Here is a 22,543-nt window from a genome sequence, read left to right on the forward strand (position 1 = left end):
ATGTACCTGAAGAGTTTTTTCAGTTAAGCTAATTATTCTACATTGTCTTTAATACATTTTATTCCCAATGGTGAATGTGAAATTTGGGGACACAATTTAGATTATTATCTTCTATATTCATATTTTCAATTTATCTCTGTTATTATTATGCTCCCAATGAATTGAAGACATAATTTTTAGTTTAGTTTTCCTGCAAAAGAAAATATTGCTTGTTTTTTCCTTTTCACTGGTAAAGGGTATAATTAAAGCTCTGGATAGAGGGATGTCCTTCGTGGGCATTAGTATGCCTTTACCTATTTTCCCTTAACCTAGAACTGACAAAATATAAAGAATTTAATTTCTTACCTTCATTTAAATACCTGCAATAGCTGAAAATTTGACTTTTGCCTTTAAGTAAGTTCTTCATAAATTTACTCTTTAATAATATTTAAAAGCTTAAAATATAACAAAATAATCTTTATAGCAAAAGCAGAATTATCATGGCATAGTCAATTATAAAATTTTCCAAGAAATTTTATTAGCAAAAGAGTAGAGAGTAAAGCATAGATATTTAGACTACAGACTTTGTTTGATTAACATTTTCTATGGGAAAAGCTGTGGTGTTTTATCTTTAGTTACTATACTTAATTTTATGTTCAGAATTATTCAGAATTACTCTAAACTTAGTTAAGATTGAAAGTTATATGGGGACTGGGCGTGGTGGTGTGCGCTTGTAATCCCAGCACTTGGGAGGCTGAAAACAGGAGGATCACTACAAGTCCGATCTGTGTAGTGAGACCCTGTAGACCTTGTACTAAATACATAAAAAAGAAAGTAATATGACTGAGCATTTCTATTATTCATTTATATGTAGAATTTGTGCATACAATTTAGTAAATAATTCATTATCAAGCTTCACTGTTTTAAATTTCACTAATGAAAAATTTTATGAAATGAATATATCACTTCATGAAATTCATTAACTCTAATTTGCAAATAGCAGCAAGAATAACACCAAATAATTATAATTGTAATGATTTTTCCACTGGCTGTACTGTTTGTAGAAACAACAAACAAAACTCTTTTATTTAAAGTAATTTATCTTAATCAATTAAAAATGAAGCAATAATTGTGTTGATTATAATACATGTTTTAATGGGATGTCTATTATTCTGTGTAGTGTTATCATTAGAGTAGGACTATTTGGTGCAATTTATAAGGATTTATCAATACCAACTGCAAAAGGATAATATCTAGTACATGGCAGTAGTATGTACAGATTGAAATGCGGTGAAAATTTAAGGAGCAGAAAACTGTGAGGTTATGGAGCAGGAATAGATAAGGGAAATGGAAAGAGAGTTGTTAGCAATTTAAGGAGAGAGAAAGATGCCAAGAATGTATTCAGGATGGGGAGAAAGGAAGAGAATAGGCAAGTATATTACAATCCAAAGGAAAGAGTGACTATTGTACCACTGCATTAGGACTATTTTTTAAAAATGAGTTTCATTAAATTGCTTTCCTTTTTGGGTAGACTGTCACCTAAGTTTTACATTCAGGAGTCATGAGAAACCATTGGTTTTTTGTCCATTTCCCCAAAGAGCTACTGATGTTTTCTATGGCACTCAAGTTTTTACTCTTTTTTGAGCTTATTTTTTTATTCAAACAAGAAATGAATATTAATTCCTCTTGCTAATATTTTATCCTGTTCTCTGCTCTTAGTTGAATTTGAAAATAATCATTTGAAATGTTTTCTCTTCCTAAGTCCTGACTATGTTTTCTTCTTCAGCTAGTTTGAGCGGGACTGAATATAGAAATGAAAGGCATTTCTATTAATTTATGGCTAGTATCAAATTGTCATGTGACCATCTAGTGTATTAGTTTAGAAAGTTTAGTGGAATTATTTGTATATAGGTCCTCACGCATTATGTGGCAATATAGTTTTTAATTTCTTATCACACTTTTTCTTAATTAGCCTAACATGTAAGTGTTAGGATATTAGAAAAATTCCTGTGGATCCCTGGAGAATAAAGCCTGAGTGAAGCTGTAATAGTATGAAAAAGCAACGTAAGACATATTGAACTGTAACACTTGAAATGTATTGAATTAAGATATACTGCTTTTTCTTTTCTTGGAGAATTTTTTATACATGGGATTTTTTTTTTTGGTTTTTCATACCTTATCTAATTAAGATATTCATCTTATAGTTGCCACAAAAAAGTAACATAGAAGACTGTGTTTCCCTTTTGCATCTAATATACAAATGAAGAGCAGGACACCACCTTGCTCCTTCCCCTTGTACCTCCAAGAGAGGAAGAAAGGCCGCAGGGCACCTGCTCCTCACATCACGGATCAGAAGGGGCTCAGCTGTAATTTGATGATTCATGCGTAGTATTTTGAAGAATGAGAGTCTTTCTATTTCTTGTTCCTCTTTATTTATAAACAGAAGTATTGACCTAGTATTTGTCCAGAATATTAAAACTGTTTTGCAGTACTAAACTTGTTTGTAAAAATACTATTTATGGTTGTAAAATGAATTTACAGTATATTGCTCCCTCTTTTAAAATTCCTTCCCGGAGCTTTTTTTTCTCTATGGGGTGCCTCAGGAAAGGAGAGTACTTTAAACAGTATTATTTGTACTCCACTGCAGCCAAAATATGATATTTGTTTCTTGTGTTGCTGATATAGCATATCGTAGATATTAAAGTAACGGACATTTCAAAAGATCTAATTAGATCGTTTTTCTTGGCCATTTTCAGACATTCACTTGTACTATTAATTGACTATGTCAGCATATTTCGTATATGAAAAATACTGTTTTATGGACGTAGTCTGATGACTTTGTTCTTTCATAAGTTACCATAACTGTAAAGGTGCTGTTTATTATTATATTAATTTTATATATGAAGCACTTCTGAATATGAATCTTTTAGCAAGAACTGTCAGCATGTTTTCATTTCCTTGCTTTCTCTAGTTTGCAATTGTGTTATCATATTACTAGGTCAGAATTAAATATAGCTGCATTCATACTTACATTTCTTTGCTAAAATAATGGATTCCCTCTTAAAATAGAACTAGCAGAGTGTAACCAGACTAGTAGTCTAAAATTCTTACTGAATGTTTTTGTTAAACCATAAAATTACAATGAATATGTTAAATACTAATGTACACCTGAATATACAAGATAAATATAGGCAATGCATTAAACTTAGCTGCTCCATTATTAAATTAAAATGGGGTTGAAGGTATTTACTTTATTAAATTTTAAGATTGGATTTGGGAATGTGATACATAATGATTTCAAATTCCACTAAATGTAAATTTTGGAAAAGGGAATATTTTTGCCATAGATACATAAAAATTGTCACTTTTGGCCTTTAAAATTGAATGGAAGATATGCATCTGTGATAAAAAAAAAACATGGAAAATGTGGTTGCTGGAATGTCCCAATATTTCAGCACTGTGTTACTACACAATAGAACTTATTTTCTTCCCAATAATTTTCTTCAGGATCCTTAATATGACCACTGTAATAAGTTTGTGGACATTATATATTTTAAGTAACTATTTTAAAATCAAATTATTTGTGCAGTCCACAACTCCAAATTTACTAATACCTCAGTGTCAAGGTCAGTAATCATACATAACAAAACATCAGAAAATGTATTTTTCCTGAAATATGTAGCAACTCTAGTAATATTTTAATAGAAATTATTTATAGGTATAATAGAGATCATTAAATGTTTCCTTTAAAAAAGATATCAAAATAATAACCAGGGTTTTCTTGTAGCAATTAATTTGATGGATCAATCTAGGTATTTATTTTAGCAGGTATTAACTATTCAGATTTTACCACCACTTTATTTGTCAGGAAACAATATTGTCTCAGTTGTACAAATAAGGAAACCTAGGCTCAGAGAAGTCAAACATGTGTGCAGTGCCACTTCGTGCCACGTGTGTAATACATCAGGCGGCAGAGCTGCGGGCCTAAAGGCCAGGCCCCAGAGCATCTGCTCCTTGCCAATGCAGTGCATTTTTAATTCAGTATTTCTATTATAGTATACACAGTTGAGACACTTAAGTTAAAGTGCTTTACAATTTCAACAATATAGATGTATTCATAAATTTCCAAGTTTGGCATTTTAAAATGCCAAATCCATATGGTTCATTAACTTTCTTATTACATAATTTCTTTCCATTTGGGCTCTGCTAAAGCTCACTCTTCTCTTTACCTTTTGTGCATTTTGGGGTCTCCAAGCCTATCCTTATCTTTGCTCGCCCAGTATTTGACTCTGTTCCTCCTTATGACTTCTTATGAAATTTTTGAATTTATTTTCTTTTCTTTGTATTAATGATGTTTGCAGTACATGAAGCTTGCAACCATCAAAGAGACTGGCTAGAAATTATATAATATGGTTCTGTTTTCATTCCCTTCCTTGTTGGTTCCTCCTCCTTTAATTCCCTTATGCCCATATTCATTCTTGTTGATGTTATTATATTAGGTTATGTTAAGGCATCTGTTGTTTATATTCATTGAGGCTATTAGGTTCCCATGAAGAGCTCATCTTCATTCTGCTCCTTTTCAGTTCCCCATCTTCACTCCTCACCTTGTTTCCTTGGATTACTTCCCTATTGCAAAAGATCCAATTTTTTTAAAAAAATTTTTTCCATATCAGGGATCAAACTCAGGACCTTGCACTTGCTAGACAGGCACATGAGAGCCAATCCTTATCCCCTTGTATTCATCCTTATTCTCTTTGTTCGTACTTTGTCTTGCACAAATGAGAGGTACCATATATTATTTAAGCTCGCATATCTGATTTATTTCACTCAACATTATATTATCCAGGTATACACTTTTACCTACAAATGTTTCAAATTTGTCATTGTTTATAGTTGGCTAGTATTCTAACATGTATCACAGTTTCTTTATCCAATCATCTGATGATAGGCAGAAGGCAGTTTCCAGTATTTAACTATTACAAATTATGCTGCTATAAATATTGATATGCATGTGTCCCTATAATAGGAGACCTTATGTTCTTTGGGGAAAGATACCTAGAAGAGAGATAGCTGGGTCATATTTCTGATTTTAGTTCTTTGAGAAATCTCTATACTGATTTCCATAGTTCGTGTTCTAATTTGATTTCCATAAACAATGAAAGAGGATTCCTTATTCAAAATAGCCTCACCAGCATTTGTTATTATTTTATTTCTTCATGATTGCCATTTTTTCAAGAGTAAGAAGAAATCTTAGTATTGCTTTATTTTGCATTTCTCTAATGGCCAGACATGTCCAACCGTTTTTCATATATTTTTTGACCATTTATTTTTTCTCTGTGAAGTATCCATTCATTTCTATTTCCCCTTTCCTAACTGTGCCTTAATTTTAGGCGGTTTAATTTTTTTGAGACATTTACATGTTTACATATTAGTTATTTGTCTGGGGAGTAACTGGTAAAATTTTATCCCACTCTGTAGGTTGTCTTTAACTCCACTATTTCATTCTTTTGCTGTGCAAAGTGTTGATAGATTTTATAACATAATTACAGAAATCATAGGAAAAAATTTCTGAAATAGAAATAATGAAACTGCCTTAGCTAAAACACAGAGAAATACTAATTATTGTTATCTACAATGAAAAATGCCAGCAAAAATGGATTCACAGATAAAGACTGCAGCGATAGTAAAAATAATCTACACGTCTCTGTAATATCTTTCAGTATTAACTACATCAACTCTCCAGTCAAAGACACAGATTGGCAGATTCTTGAAAAAAACAGAATCCACAATTTGTTGTATACAAGAAGCATATCTAATCCAAAATTGTATTCATAGACTCAAAATTAAGGAATAGAAAAATAATAAGTCATGTACCAGGATCCCAAGCAAGGATCAAGTTAGATCTGATTAGAAGAGATAAGAAGGTCATTACACACTAGTAAAGGAGTAAAGTCCAAAAGAGGTGATAACATGCTGAACATTCATGCAGTGAATACTAAAGATACTCTCTTCATAAAAAACAAAATTTGTTAAAATAAAAAGATCAAGTAAACACACAATCAAAATAGGGATTTTAGCACTGCAAATTCACAAATAAATTAACCAAATATATTAAAAAATAACATAATATCAGAGCTGAGCATACACTTGAACATATAGTTAATATATATTTAGAGGTTTCCACACTACAACATAGTATAGTCTTCTTTTCAGCAGTGCATGCTACTTTTTCCAAAATAGATCACATATTCACAAAGCCTGCTTAAATAAATATAAAGGAATTGAATTATCTCATACATCTAGATGTATGTATGATGTATGTATAATTATACATACTATATAACATATAGTATGTATGAGATAATTCAATTATGCAATGAAAATAGAAATTAATAACAGAAAAAAAATTTGGAAAAGGTAAAAGCTCTGGGACAATTAACCACATACTCCTGACTATCAATGTGTCCCAGAAGAAATCAAATAAGAAATTTAAATATCTTGAGAACTTAATGCAAATGACTATGGAACTCACTGAAATATCTGAAACAGGCAAAACAATTGTAAGAGGAAAGTTCACCACAATCAATTCTCACATTTGGAAAACAGAACAATGAATAAGCTTTATGAGAAAACTGAAGAATTTTGAGATTCAACAACAAACCAGCCCCAAATCAAAATTAGAGAGGGAAATTATAGAAATCAGAGGGGAAGATAATAAAATTGAGACCAAAAAAGATAAAAAGAAAGAAAAAATTGATGAGAATTAGAGAGCTGATTCTTTGAGAGCATAAATAAAATGAATAAACCCTTAGCCAGGCTTACCAAATAAAGCAAGAAAATATTTATATCAATTAAATTAGGAATTAAAAATTTGAAATTACAAGACACAGTTGAAATTCAAAAGATAAGTAACTACTTTGAAAAGTTATATTCCAACAAATTAGCAAAATTTGAAAATTTGCTAAGCTAGATTCTCAGCTGCATACAAATTATCAAAAGTAACTCTAGCAGGCATAAATATGATTAATAATCCAACAACAAACAATTAAATTGACACAGGAATAAAGAATCTATGAAATAAAATAAGCCTTGGACCTGATAGATTCACTGCTGAATTCTACAAAGATATCAAGGCTGTTATATCACCAATACTTCTCAAGGCCTTCAAAGGAATTGAAAGACATAGAGTATTCCCAAATTCATTCATAGAAACTACTACCACCTTAATCCTAAACTGAGACAGAGATCCAACCAAAAAGAAAAGAAAAACTACTAACAAACAAAAGCTATAGGCTCTTCTTAATGAACAAATATGCTAAAATCCTCCAAAGATATTAGCAAATAAAATGTAGTACATAATCAAAAAGATCATTTTCCATGACCAAGTAGGTTTCATCCCAAAGTACAATGGTGTTTAACATATATAAATCAATAAATGTTATATGCCATATAAGAAGAAGCAAGATAAAAAATCATATGATTATATCAATAGGTGTTGAAAAGGCTTTTGACAAAGTCCAACACTGGCTCATGATAAACACCTTAAATAAGATGAGTGTAGAAGGACTATTCTTGAATATGACAAAAGGTGTTTATGATAAACCAATATCCAGCATCACACCAAATGGGGAAAAACTAAACACATTTTTCCTAAGATCAGGAACAAGACAAAGATATCTTCTATCACACTTCTATTCAGCACAGTACTTGAAATAGTAGCCAGAGAGATTAGGCAAGAGAAAGAATGAAAAGGGGTACATATAAAAAGTAAATCAAATTACATAGAAGATACAAGAAATTCCACCCAAAACCATCTAGAATTAATAAACAACTTCAGCAATGTATCAGGATTCAAGACAAATATACAAAAATCATCAGTAGTTGTGTATATCAATAATGATTTTGATGAGAAAGAAGTTTTAAAAACAGTACCATTCACAGTAGCTTCAAGAAAAATGAAGTTTTAAATGTTAACCTAACCAAAAAAGTGTAAAACATCTACAAGGAAATCAACATCATTCTGAAAGAAAGAGATAGAAGAGGACACCAGAAAATGGAAATATGGGCCCTGTTCCTGGATAGCCAGAACCAATATTGTCATAATGACCATATTCCCAAAACTGTTGAAAAGTTTCAATGGAGTCCCAATCAAAATACCAACAGCATGCTTTCCAAATGAGAGAAAACAATCCTAAAATTCATATGGAACCAGAGAAGACCAAAATTAGCAAAAGCAATTCTGGGCAGCAAGAGCAAACCAGGAGCACTTTCAATGCTTGATTTCACACCATACTAAAAAGGAATTAAAATGGCATTGTATTGGAGAAAAAACAGTTATGTAGACCAATGAAACAGATTAGAGGATATAGAAACCCCTGCCCCCAGATATACTCAGCTTTGACAAAGGAGCCAAAGGGGAGGACACAATCAATTCAACAAATGGTGCTACAGTGTGTGTGTGTGTGTGTGTGTGTGTGTGTGTGTGTGTGTGGAATAGGCTCATCAAAACTCTCACTGTCTGGAGTTCAGTGTGGCTTTCATTACAGTGTTTGAGGGGAGGTAAACTGCAGGTCACCAAGGCTGCCACAGTGGAGATGGGCAGGCTGCTGCTCAGCGAGGATGGGATGCGGGATCCAGGGCTCACCAAGGCCCTTTCCCTGTCCATGATTCAGCCAGCTTTCTGTGAACATGGGAAAGGCAGGCCACAGCTCAGGAAGTATCTCAAGATGGGGCAGGACTCACTTAGGCCCCGAGGCTGTCTGGGGTCAGCCTGACTTCAATGTTGTTAGGTGGTTTGTGGAGCTCCAGGAGATTCCTGCCACTGTGTGGGGGAGGGGCAGGGCAGGGCTCACTAAAGCAATCCTCATAAAATAACATCACACATCTAGAGAACACATTCATAAAATTCATCTGGAACCCAAAGAGACCTAGAATTGCATAAGCAATCCTGGGTAACAAAGGAAAGGCAGGAGGTCTTACAATCCATGACTTGAAATTATACTACAAAACTACTGTGTTAAGACAAAGGGGCCAAACATGTTCTCTAGAAGAAAGACAGCTTCTTTAATAATAAATGATGTTGGAAAAACTGTCTTTCCACATGCCAAAGACTAAAATTAGCCCCATGTCTATCACCATGCACTAGACTAGTCAAAATGGATTAAAAATTTAAATATTAAAACAGAATCACTGAATCTACTGGAGGAGAAAATAGGTAGAAATCTTGAAGACAGGGGTAGGTAGAGAGTTCATGAAGTAAAACCAAACTTCGTAAGAAGTAATTCAAAGAAAGAACAACTGGTTTCTCATCTTTTTGAAAAGTTTCTGCACAACAGAATAAAAAACAAAACACATGAATTGGTAGAAAATTAGTCAATTGTGTTGCACACAACAGACTTCTATCAATAACATGTAAAGAAATTTTAAAAAAAGAATTAAAAAAAAGATCAGGCCCTTAAAATCAAAGACCCAATCTAAGTTAGACATCTGAGATGAATATACAGTTCTCAGATAAAGTAATACAAATGGCAAATAAATATATGAAAAAATGTTCAACATCATTGGTCATTCAAGAAATGCAAATGAACATGACACTGAGATTCCATCTCACCACAGAAATCATCTTCAACAAGTCAGCTAATAACAAATGCTGGCAGGGCTGTGGGGATAAAGGAACCCTACACTGTGGGTGGGTGTGTAGAGTCGTACAACTACTACGGAAATCACTGTGGAGATTCCTCAAAAAACTAGTGTTGCAGGTCCATTCCACCCACTATTCTTCTTCTGGGTATATTTTGAGAAAAACTGAAAACATTTTACCACAACAATGTACGTGCTCCCATGTCTCTAGCAGCATAATTTCTCAAAGCAGATGCCCATCAAATGAGGAATAGATAAACAAAATGTATTACTTTTACACAATGGAGTGTTAATCAACTATATAAAAAAGATAAATTTGAAGGGCCAGGGGAAGGCATAGGGTCCTGAGTTCAATCCCTGGTACAAAAAAAAAAAAAAAAAAAAAAAAAAAAAAAAAAAAGAAAAGAAAAGAAAAGAAAAGAAAAGATAAATTTGAGGCTTTTATAGGTAAATGGATGCAGCTAAAGACCATGTTAATAAGTGAAATAAATCAGATCCTCTTGTGTAAACATCGTATTGTCCTGCTAGTGTAAGAACAGGAATGAGTACATAACATTGGAAAGGTTCAATAGATACTGTGAAAAAGACAGAGTATCTTCAAAGGAAAGGAACAACTGAGATGAGGAAAAAGATGAAAGAAAGAAGAAAGTAAAATGATATACTTATGTGTATTCTCATGATAGCTTACTTAACTGTACTGCTGATTTCTGCTAGTGTATTGAAAGCAGCAGTTGATACTTAAAAATTATTTTTCTTTTCCTTTTTTTATTTCTTGTAAATGTTTTTTTACTAATTTTGCATGCTTATATCTGGTAATCTGAACAACTAATTTGAAGACAACATCATGCACTATAACAACCATCTTTGAATTCCTATTATTGTTTAGTGAAATTCTTCATGATTTGTAATTTTGTTTTACTATTTTCTTTTATTCTCTTTAAGAAGAAACAAACACAAATGGTACTGAGAAAACTGATTTATCTTTTTGCAGAAGATTGCAACTGGATACATGTTTTACCATATAATAAATTAAAATTAAAATGGAACAAAGTTCTAAACATTAACAGAAACATTAAACCCACTTTAATAGGGCCGGACAAATACCTCAGGGGATTCAAGCACCTGCAAGCAGATGCAGGGGCTGGGTGTTCTGTCCCTGGGCTGACCTTGCCAGCCCCACCCCAGGGCATGCTGAGATGTCAATTGAGACTGGGTGTGGTGGCGCGCGCCTGTAATCCCAGCACTTGGAAGGTTGTAAACAGGAGAATCACTAGGACTCCAATCTATGTAGTGAGACCCTGAGCACCCTGTAGACCCTTCCCTAAAATACAGAAAAAATATATAAATAAATAAACCCACTGAAAGGTAAAATATACAAATAATACTTGAAGACATAGGAGCAGAAAATAATTCTCTCAGTAAAGCCTCAACTGCACAAGAAGCAACAGCAAAGTCAAAACATGAGGCTATCAATCTAGAACACACATTCCTACTCCTTGAGCTCCAATGTTGTCATCTGTCCAGATTTGCATTTTCAACAACTCTTGTGTTACCACCACATAGTGACTTTCAAATACTTTTCTCAGATGTCATTGCCAAATCTCTAATTAGCAGGTAAACATTTCTGTGCGGCTATCCTTTAATCATTTTACTTCAAATAAAATTTCACTTCGTGTTCTATATCAAAGCAGATCCTACTCCTGAGTGTCTTTAACAAGCATATGCTCCTGACTCTGTCTGGGATAATCTGAAATTTAAATAGCTATCCTCCTTTTCATTCACTTTTCCCAGTATCTAGAATTATTAAAAAGTAAATTTTTAAATATTAAAAAGTAAAAAGTATATAAATCTTGAACAAATGAGACCTTATTATTTTCATTACTACGTCATCCATCTGTTAGTATTTCTGTTTTGCTCTTTCTATCAAGCTGGGTATGCAGTGATTGAAATGCTTTTTTTGAGCAAACTAGCCATGAATCTCCCTTCTTTGTCTCAGTGTCCTTACTTTCAAAATGGGGATGATTATAGCACCTAACTAACCAGCTTATCTATGAGGACTGAATAATTAGTTCCCTTACAGTGGTGTACTCAGGGCAGTGCTTACTATCTGGGTTCTTTTTATTTTTTAAAGTTCAACAACCTTCACACTCCTTTACCAGCTTTCTAGATTGACATTCATAGTTTTGAGGGCCATAATTCAAGACCTGCTTTTAATTTACAGAATAGGAACCTACTACCTGTCTTACCAAATTATTTTATCAATTTTGGGAAAATAAAATATCTTGGGCCCACATTCTTCTCACAGTCTTACTTCTCTGTTTTCCTCTTTCTCTAATTTATACTATAATATTCCTGATAGGTAGCTTCCAGTTTTAGAAAAGGGTTAGGTTTTGGGAGCCATAGAATTCAAACCAATTTGTGCTACATTTGATTGATTGATTTGTATTTTGTATTTTAGGGAAGTGTCTACAAGGTGTTCAGGGTCTCAGTACTAGATTGGACTCGTAGTGATTTGCCTGTTTAGAGACTCCCAAGAGCTGGGATTCTAGGTGTGCGCCACCACATCCAGTCTCAGTTGCCATCTCAGTGCGCTTCTCCCACCCCAGGTGCTTTAATCTGCTGAGCTATTTGGTCAGCTCTTCAAGCTACATATGAGATCCTCCAAAATGTATCCATCACCTAATATTTTAGCTTGACATTCTATGGTGTGTGTGTGTGTGTGTGTGTGTGTGTGTGTGTGTGCCTGCTTTGGCTACAGATTGAAATTCTCTAGTCTAAAGTGCTCAACACCAAGTAAGCTTAGCACTCAAATCTCCTATTTTTTAGGTTTTCACTTCACTTTATATTTGTACTTGACTTTATGTTCAATAAAACTTCACTTCTTTGAAGCCAATTTTACTGTATTTTATCTTCCCTAAATAAAGCAAATCCAAAAGGCACACCTGTCTTGTTGGTTCTTCCAGTGCTTACAGCACAGCCTCTCCACTTACTTAGCACTTGCATTGTGTTTAATTATGCTTTCATCCTGCATCAGGATCTTAAGTTTGGCCAGGCAGATGTGGTCTTGGAGTCCACACCGATGTTGAGCGCATATTGTGCATAATCTAAATACCATCTCAGAGCTCACTGTAGAGTTGTGAACTGAAGTGTAATGAATACATAATGGAGCGCATGGAGCTATGCACAGGACAAACTTTAGGAACTCTCAGACACTGTGGTCAATAGTACTAGAACCATCTTTCTACAAAACACAAAAGTTCTCAGCTTTCCTTAGTAGTCTTTTTCAATTCATTAGATATATACACTGAAGGCAGTAAATTGTCATTGTGGAAAGAACAAACTGTGAATGACCATGTAATATAAACAAGTGAAAATCATGCAGTACTTTTCTTCTGTGACTAACTTATTTCATTTAGCATAATATCCTTAAATTTATCCATGTTGTAGAATATTGCATGCTTTCTCTTTTTTAAAGCTGAATGATGTTCTATTGTATGTTTACACCATATTTTACTTATTGTTGATAGGTTTATGTATCTTGACTATTATGGATGCAATAAATAGGGAAATGCTAATCTCTCTGAGATACGAATTTCACCTGTTAGACATGCATATCTAGACATAGGACTGCCGAATCATTAGTAGTTCTATTATAATTAAAGATTTCCACATTACCTGCCTTATTTTGCATTCCCAACAATGGAGAATAATATACCAGACATTTACTATATTTTATTATAGCTGTCCAAAAAGGTTTTGAGGTAGTATGTATTAGTTACTCTTTTCTCGTTGCTGGGACAAATACCCAGCACTCAAAATGAGGGAAGGAAAGGTTTATTTAGCTTATAGTTACTGGAGGTTTCAAGACACTGGAGGAGTGACTGGGGTGCTGCCGTGTCCAAGATGACCCTCTCCATATCTCTGAGAAAGCACGGGCTAGCCAGTATAACGGCTCAAGCCTCTGCGGCCCCGCCCCTCGGGCCCCGCCCTGGTCCTCTGGCCTCTCCCCTCAAGCCACTCGTTCCTCTAGCCATGTCTGCCCCATAACTTATATGAGGTTTTGGGGGAACAACTAGACAAAAATCGTTACATGGTATACTAAGTGGTTTTGAACTTAATTCATGTAGCATACATAATATTGAGCATTTGTTCATATATCTGTCAGTCATTTTTATGCTTTATTTGGAGATTCATCCATTTGAGCCCTTAGCTGCTAAAATAGATGTGCTAATGAGCTTTAGGATATCCTGATTAATTTTGGACTATATCCAGTGTATAGTTGCAAATATTTTCTCTCTTTCAATAGTTGACTGTTCATTTTGATGACTATTTTCTACACTTCCCCTAATATTTTTAGTCTTGTAAATCACTTATCTCTCTTTTAATTGTCATTGCTTTTTGGGTCGTATGCATGAAATCACTACCAAGATTATTCCATGGAGGAGAAATTATTCTTTCCTGTTTTCTTCTACAAGTTCTGTAGCTTCAGTTTTTATGCTCAGGTCTTTAATCCATTTTTAGTTGACATGTGTGTCTGTATAAAATGAGGATCCAATTTCATTTTCTTTTTAGTGAATTTCAAGTTTTCACAGCAGCATTTGGTGAAGAAATTTTTCTTTGCCACTGTTTTTTCTTGATATCTTTGTTAGATACCATTTGGCCCTTATGAGTGCATTTACTTCTGGGATTTGTATTCTGTTCTACAGTCAATGTCTTGCTTGATATAGTACAATACCTTTTAAATTACTGTGACTTCATAGTGTATTTTGAAATTAGAAAGTATGATGCCTCTTTGTTCTTTGTCAAAATTATTTGCAGTATTTAAGTGTCCTTTGTGGTTCCCTATAAGATCTATGAAACTATTTCTGTAATGACATACCATTAAAACTTTGATAAGAATTGGTTTGAGTTTGTAAATTACCATGGGTGTAGGGATATTTTAATAATACTGTCCTTGAATGCATGAGTGCCTGTTAGTGATGGCAGACTTTTTAGAAAGTTCTTAATGACACACATAGCACTTTTGGCACATGTGCTGTAGTCTCACCACCACTGAATAGTTCTTTCTATTTGGGGTTCATCTTTATTTCATCAGTGTTTTGGAATATTCAGTATAGAAATCTTTCAATTTCTTCATTAACTGGATCACCTGTTCTTTTTTTGAAATTTTATAGAAGTACATGAGTTTAAAGCCAAAAGCCTTGCTTTGTCAAATATATAAGGAACAGTGATTTTATTTCTCTGCTTCTAACAGTTGAAATGCCTGGTCTCCTTTTTGTAGGGTGCCAACGCTCTTGTCACATACACGATCATTAGTGGAGCAGATGACAGTTTTCGAATTGACCCTGAATCTGGAGATCTGATAGCAACCAAGCGGTTGGACAGGGAACGCCGCTCCAAATACTCATTGCTGGTTCGTGCCGATGACGGTCTGCAGTCCTCAGACATGCGAATCAATATAACTGTCAGTGATGTGAATGACCACACACCCAAATTCTCCAGGCCTGTGTACTCCTTTGACATCCCAGAAGACACGGCTCCCGGTAGGCACCATGCTGTCACATGGCTCTTGCAAGAATCATTTTTGATTGCAATTATGTACAAAGTTTTGACTGTTCTTAATTAGTGAGTAGTGTTTGCCACATGCTAGTAGTTATAAAGTACATGTGCTATATTTTTGAATCTTTTAATTAACTTCTGTGGTATGGTTTCAAAGCAAATTGCAAGTATTTTAAGAACAAATGAGGTTAGTTGTTATCTGATGACTAATTATAGATATTTTTGTCTCTGAAAGTATTGTGACATGGGTTGTTAATTTTTCTGGCAGCCACGGATTTGGCATTCTTTTTTTAATTTTAAAAATATTTAGTGGAATTGTATTTCTGTGTATCGAAGAGCAAGAACAAAGTACATGAAAAAGCTGTGATCATTGATTCTGACATTGAAAGCTGTGTGACCGTTGGCAAGTTAATTACTTTTTCTTAGCTTCAATTCCTTCTGTGAAATGAAAACAAGGATTCCTGCTATAATTAGAGTAAAGGTTAACTTAAAAAGCATTTGTGTGTTTGGTAGTATGAGGCCTGGAGTTCAACAGGTGCTCAAAAACATCATTTGAGTGTGAATCTTTAATTGTAATCTTTTATCTTTGACTACAGTGCATGTGGTGATTGTGGAGTTTCAGTACTCAATGCCCATATATCTCATACTTGTGTATATTCCATTTCCATTAGTAGAAATTCTTAACTAAAAGTTAAATTTAATGAATAGAATGATTTGTTCTGATGGTGTTTGTAAATACGATATCAAGTCCGCATCTTGTACAGCAATTAACCACTAAGAAGAATGTATGCAGTGTGTTAAAAAAAAAACAGTTGTAGGGAATAAAATTGGGATGTAAATGTACCAACTCCACCCAGAAATATAAACATTATGCACTGTCAACATGTACTCATAAAAAAACAATAAATTTTGTTTAAAATATAATTTAAAAAATAAAAAAAATAAAAAATAAAAGTTAAATTTTATTCTGAATTATATTTGGAATGAATTTGCCTAATAAAGTATTTGTTTTGGAGATTTTACTTGAAAAGAGTTTAATGCTTATAGAAGACTACTTTTGAGAGGTTTTCCTCATGTCCTTCCTGAAATCTATCACATTTGTTTCTGGCTTTAATTATTGCAGTGAGCACATGAGCCCAGTAAGTCCAGAACATGGACTTACATTCTTGCAATGCCCAGTTCCTGTCAGTAGCAATGGTTTATAATACATACTCACTAAATTCATAAATAAATTTTAAAGCAGTAGTGTTAGGTGGAAAAATATCAGAAGAAAGATGAATTCCCCAGAACAGTCACATTATAACTTTAGATCCACTATGTATGTAAATATATGTGTTTTATTGATCTGTGGGATTAATGATATCAGTTTCGTACATAGAAATCTGGTGAATATTATAGGCGTTAATATTCTGTATGAATGGTTTGTTTGCTAGCACTATATGTGTTTCACTAGTACCTATTATTCCATGAATTTTAGACTATGTGCTCTGTTCAACAGGTTCTTTGGTAGCAGCCATCTTAGCTACAGACGACGATTCTGGTGTGAATGGAGAAATCACATATAAAGTGAACGAAGATGATGAAGATGGCATATTTTTCCTGAATCCAGTTACTGGAGTCTTTAATTTGACTCGAGTATTAGATTATGAAGTCCAGCAATATTATATCCTCACTGTTCGAGCTGAAGATGGTGGAGGACAATTTGCTACCATCAGAGTTTATTTCAACATACTGGATGTAAACGATAATCCACCTGTTTTCAGCTTGAACTCATATAGCACCTCTTTAATGGAAAATCTACCTCTAGGGTCTACTGTTCTTGTGTTTAATGTCACTGATGCAGATGATGGTATGTAATTCATTCAGCATACTTTTAAAAGTTCCTTAAAATATCTATATTATATTTATATGAAATATTTACATTTGCTCTTTTTTTGTCCAGCTGTTACAAAAGTTTATTTTATGAATACATGTCTAAGGTTGAGAAATAGAATGTAATTAGTAAGAATCAAAGTAAGAGATAATCAGTTAAATTATAACAGACAAGCATTTTATCATTTAAAAATTATCTTTTTGTTTTGCTTAAATGTGGTGGTGGTGTTGCACTTTAGTAATGTGAAAGTTAAAAGATAACATTTTGATCTTTTTAACATAATTAAACCAGTAAGGTTACATATAATATTTTAACTTGAGAGGAGTAAAACTTGAAAGCAAAAGGAAATATACCCTAAAGAGAAATGTTTAAGAGTCTATAAATAAATTTCATACTCTAGGACCAAAATTCCTGGCAATATTTTAGCAAACTTTAATGCTTTGACTCTCACAAGAGAGCCTCAGATTTCTTTAACTTATGCTATGTAAGGCAGCCAAGACTTTGCATTAAATCTATCTTTATATAGTAAAAGAATTGTATTTGTATTTATTGGAAAAACATCTGGCAAATTTTCTTTTAAAAGCTCTGCTTCTTATTCTTTCTTCCTACTCTCCTTTTGTAAATACAGGTGTCAGATAATACAACATTACAGATAACATTGAACAGATCATTAGAGTTTAACCCAGTTGTTTGGCGAGTTCATATTCCTTGTTTTCCTTGTCATTAGATGCAGTAGAGAAAAAAACCCACAGTCCTTTGGAGAGGAAGTAGATGTCTAGCTGAAGCAAATGCTTTGGGACATAGGCATATTAACTTTAATTTAGAAGTCCCTGACTCTTGCTGGCATGGATGACTTGTGTAACATCAGAATACTATTCTAGGTCAGCAGCATTCATTCTGTTCTACACTTAGTTCCCTTCCAGGGATGTCTAGAAATGTCACTTAGAAAGACATAAAGAAATCATGGGATTTTGAGTGTAAATTGCACTCAATAGAATTAGAAATGCTTTGCTTGTAACTTATGAGTTAGCACATTTTGAAGTTTCCTTTCCTTACCTGTTATGATTAGACTTGGGACTGCATTGAAAACACATGTAGTTTTAACACCACTGTTGTGATTGCTGTGATGCTAGCTTCTCCTAGTCGCAATTACTCTGTGCACAATCGAGCTGGTTACTCTTTTTACCAGTTTTAGTTTACCCAGAGCATGAATCCTTGCGATACCTTTTATAGGTTCTTACATTATTGTTTCTATGCCTTTGTCCAACTTCTCACTGGCAGAGAATTTTTCACTTTGTATCTCTGTGATTTATTTGAAATATGTTAGAGAAAGTCCATTGTTTCATAGATTTGTGTGCTATTGTAAAAGAGAAAGTCATTTAACCTTATAACTGAAAAGGTAGGGGAGCTTGGAAATATTACATGTACATGGAGTCAGAGATATACGGTAACTATTGACTCTAAAAACCATTTTTCTTTTAATTGTGTTGGGTAAAAGCTTCAAGCTAAATTTACCCATTGTTTTATTCTGAATGCTTTTATCAATGTAATTTCCTGCACCTTGACCTATTCTTTCTGAAGCTCAAGGAGAATGATAAAGTAAGCTTGTTTGTTAAAATTTCCAACTTGTTTATACTAAATAGCTCCATAGATAATTCACGGTACTTTTGTAGACATTTATAAATTAGTAAATTAATTTTCATCCCTGATCAAAACTTTCCAAATGAAGCAATAATGTCATCTTCTTAGATGAAGAAATTTCATATGAAAACTTAACATTTTCTTTTAGCTGTATGTAGACTGTTTCAGAACTTAAACTTTTTAGCATGTTAGGTTAAACAATAATTTCATAAGAGGGCCGGCCAAATAGCTCAGTGAATTAAAGCACCTGCAAGCAGGTGCAGGGGCCAGGAGTTCAATACCTGGGCCTGCTGTGCTGGCACCCCCCACCCCCCAGCCAGGGTGCACTGAGATGGCAATTGAGACTGGGCGTAGTGGTGGCGTGCACCTGTAATCCCAGCTCTTGGGAGGCTGTAAACAGGCAGATCAGTAAGAGTCCGATCTAGTAGTGAGACCCTGAACACCCTTTGACCCTTCCCTCACATACAAAATAATAATAATAATAATAATAATAATAAATAATAATTTCATAAGAATAAAACAAATCTTTCAGTTTTCTGGAAGTAGATAATAGCTATATGAATCTCAAAACTTCTATGTTTAAAATTAAATTGAAACATCATGAAAATATTCTTCTTTGATAATCATCTAATTATTCTGGAAAGCATACACATTTTAAATTATTGGTAGTCAAATGAGGATGTCATTATCATAATATAATTGTAATCTGTTCTGAATAATTATACTCACATCTGCCTCATATCAAACGCAGACGATTTGAATAATGAATGAGTCCTAAATTCCAGGGTGTTGGTAGCCTTGTTGAAACGGCTACATGCAGATGAATGTTGTCTGACATGTTTCTATGGATGCAGCTACATGAGGCTAAAGCTATTAGATCTTTACCAAAGTCATGACAATATTTACAGATTTTGTATTCAGTAAATCCACTTGTTTTTAATAGAGCTGTACATGAATATATTTTATTCATATTTTCATATACTTATATTCTGTTATGTGATATGCTCCTTGAATGAAATTATCAATGAGATACATGCACATCCAAAAATATAAATAATAAGCTGCAAAGAACAGTCAAGGAACTAAATTAATTTCAGAAAATTGAACACAAATGCTTGAAAATGTGAACTGCTTTCAGTTTAAGGATCTGATGAGCTATAAAAGCCCACTGAAGTTAGATTTAAACACCCAATAGATTTTTTTTAAAATAATGTATTTACTGTCTGATGATTCAGATATTTCATGCAAAGAGCAGAGGAAGAAAAATGATCCCAGTATTGTGTTTTTTGGGATGCTACAAATGTTGAGAGTTAATTTTATTTTGATATGTCTGTGTATTTTTTCAAGATGTAAGACATATGCCCAGGTCACTTATTAAACTAGTTGAGAATGAAAAGTCATTGTCTGCAAAGTAAAATAGATGTATTAGCTTTGAGGAACTTATGATTTATGTTCCTGATATGAGAGCTGTTTATTAGTATTGGGATATTTGAGGCAGCAATACTTAATTTTTAATGTTAGTTTTCTCAAAGATAAAAATCATTATCTGAAGTATTTTTTAAAATTTTGTTACTAATGTATTTGTTACTGTAAATTGAAAACAAAACCAAGTTTTTCTTTTTCATTTTTCTTGTTAAAATTTCATGTTTATTGCTGTGCCCACCAACACATTCCAATAATCCTTTTCCTTTTATAAAAGGAGCCCTTCTACTGCTGACAGGAAAGCTATAAAACCTTGGTATCATGTTCTTTTTGCCTCTGCAATTTAGTTGTTTACTCAAGGAAGTAGTAAACATGGTGAACTAGAATGTACAGACTCTTGGGTTAGTAAATCGCATTTGAGGTGATTTATGTGCCTACCACTTCATTGCCATATGACATTTTGTCAGTATTTATAGTTGCTTTTAATCATGAATAAGAAAATTTCATACGTCTTCGCAGAACTAAAGGTATCTCTGCTTGTTAGCATTATTGTTATTCAGGTATTTTCATTACTGAGTTTTTAATAAAAATCATGCCTGACTTTGAGCCTCAAAGGAATAAAGATTCAATATGTTGGCTGGATTCTGTTGTAGAAAATATTCTTAGGAAGTAATAAAATGTATTTTGCATATAAAACTTCCACCCGCACACGTGTATTTGAGAACTCTCTCTTTGTCTTTCTCCTCTCTCTGTCTCTGTCTCAGTCTCTGTGTGTCTCTCTGTCTCTGTCTCCATCTCCCTCCCCCTCCCCTTCTTCTCCTCCACCTCCCTCTCTCCTTCCCTTGAACTTTTTATCCTCCTCCAACCTGTGGAATTTTAGGACACAGAGGTGAAATAGATAGCTAACCTTGCACTATCCAGATCTTAAAAAATTCTCCTTCTCTCCTGCTAATAAATTGACCTGTGGTTTTCACTAGCACTATTTATTTAAAATAAGGCTCTTACGTATTTTGAACTTTACAACTTCTGCTTTGTTCGCTTATGTGTAGTTGTAGGTAAACTATAACAATTAAAAGTCACAATTCATGAGACAAACTACCTTTATTAAAGTCTATATACACCATTGTTTATACAAATTTGGAGTTACTAAATCACTGCCCCAAAGCTGTCTTCATAAATATTTTCCCTTGAAATCAGCATACAAGCAAAGGTCATTAGAAAACATCATATCACATGAAAAGAACTGTTGCAGTATTATTATAAAAATAGTTGCTTGATGATAAAACAATAATTTGCATTATTCAAGTGGTCTGTAAGGAACTGAATGAGAATCAAGCAAAAGCAAAATCTTTTCATAGAAACAATTATTCACTGAGTTCAGAGAAAGACTGACTTAATACGAAACAAGAAAGAACATAGAAATTGTTTTGGACTCCTCCACATAGACTGGGCATCATTGCTAATAGGTGTAAATCTGAAACCTAAACATTTGAAATAAACTTCAGAAATATAGGATCTGTTTGTAAGCAATTCAAGTTCCTCAGTAGGTATTCCTGAGTCCCAGGGTATAAAGTCTTTACAAAGGATGGACTGTACAGATGCACAATGTGTTTCTTATCATTGTAGTTTTATTTTCCAACATCTTTAAGATAAATTATAAAATTGTATATATCATTGTGGATTAGTCAAGAAAATACTATTTTGAAGCAGAAAATCTGATTTTTTTTTCTTTTCACTGCCTGTTAATTATTTTAAAATTAGTTACTAAAGCAGTAGTCTGATGTATTCTTAACATCACATTTGTCACAAAAGCTCTACAGTTATTACCTAAAGAGAAGAAAAAAATTAAAAATAAAAAAATAAAATGAAAACTTATATTTTTAAAAGAATGACACATATGTGTAGAAAAGAAAGATAATGTAAGTATAGCTCATTTAAAGTTTGAGCATTTATATTTGAAAACTTAACATATAATTTACTATTAATAATTCCTTTTAATAATACTTTGTAATACCACTATATATATAATTGAGAGAGTGAGAGAGTGCTAGTTTCTCAAAGGCCATTTCCTGGCCAGTTGCTTAATAGGAATTAAAAAGTATTTATTGGTTCTGACAAGAAATGTAAAAGTAGACTTAAAGCATCCATGACTAATGCCATACATCAGAACATTTTATTACTCTTTTCTGAAAATTGATGTTGGGCTCAGTAAATTACTAAAGTTGTAAATGCTGGACCAATAGTACAGAATGAGGCACTGTTGGTGTGGGGCCTTGGGGAATTATGCAATAGAAACAAAGAAATATATAGAAAAATCTGTCCTTTGGAATAGTATTCTCCTCATTGCTGTAATTTAACATTTCACCATTCTTATAAACAGCAGTTCATACATCAGTTGTTCCCCCAATTGTAAACTTCCTCTCAGATAAA

General features: G+C 33.4%; 1 protein-coding gene across 1 annotated transcript in view; it reads left to right on the forward strand.

Moving 5' to 3' along the window:
* The window catches only part of Fat4 (FAT atypical cadherin 4), a 212,688-nt gene that overhangs the window by 108,233 nt on the left and 81,912 nt on the right, over nucleotides 1-22,543 (forward strand). The window contains exons 3-4 of the mRNA XM_023705874.1: nucleotides 14,900-15,161; nucleotides 16,676-17,026. Coding sequence (XP_023561642.1) covers nucleotides 14,900-15,161; nucleotides 16,676-17,026 — 613 coding nt within the window. The remainder of the gene's footprint in view (nucleotides 1-14,899; nucleotides 15,162-16,675; nucleotides 17,027-22,543) is intronic.

The sequence above is a fragment of the Octodon degus genome, unplaced genomic scaffold (genome assembly GCF_000260255.1).
Source record: "Octodon degus isolate 3935 unplaced genomic scaffold, OctDeg1.0 scaffold00231, whole genome shotgun sequence".
In the NCBI taxonomy this organism is placed as follows: Eukaryota; Metazoa; Chordata; class Mammalia; order Rodentia; family Octodontidae; genus Octodon; species Octodon degus.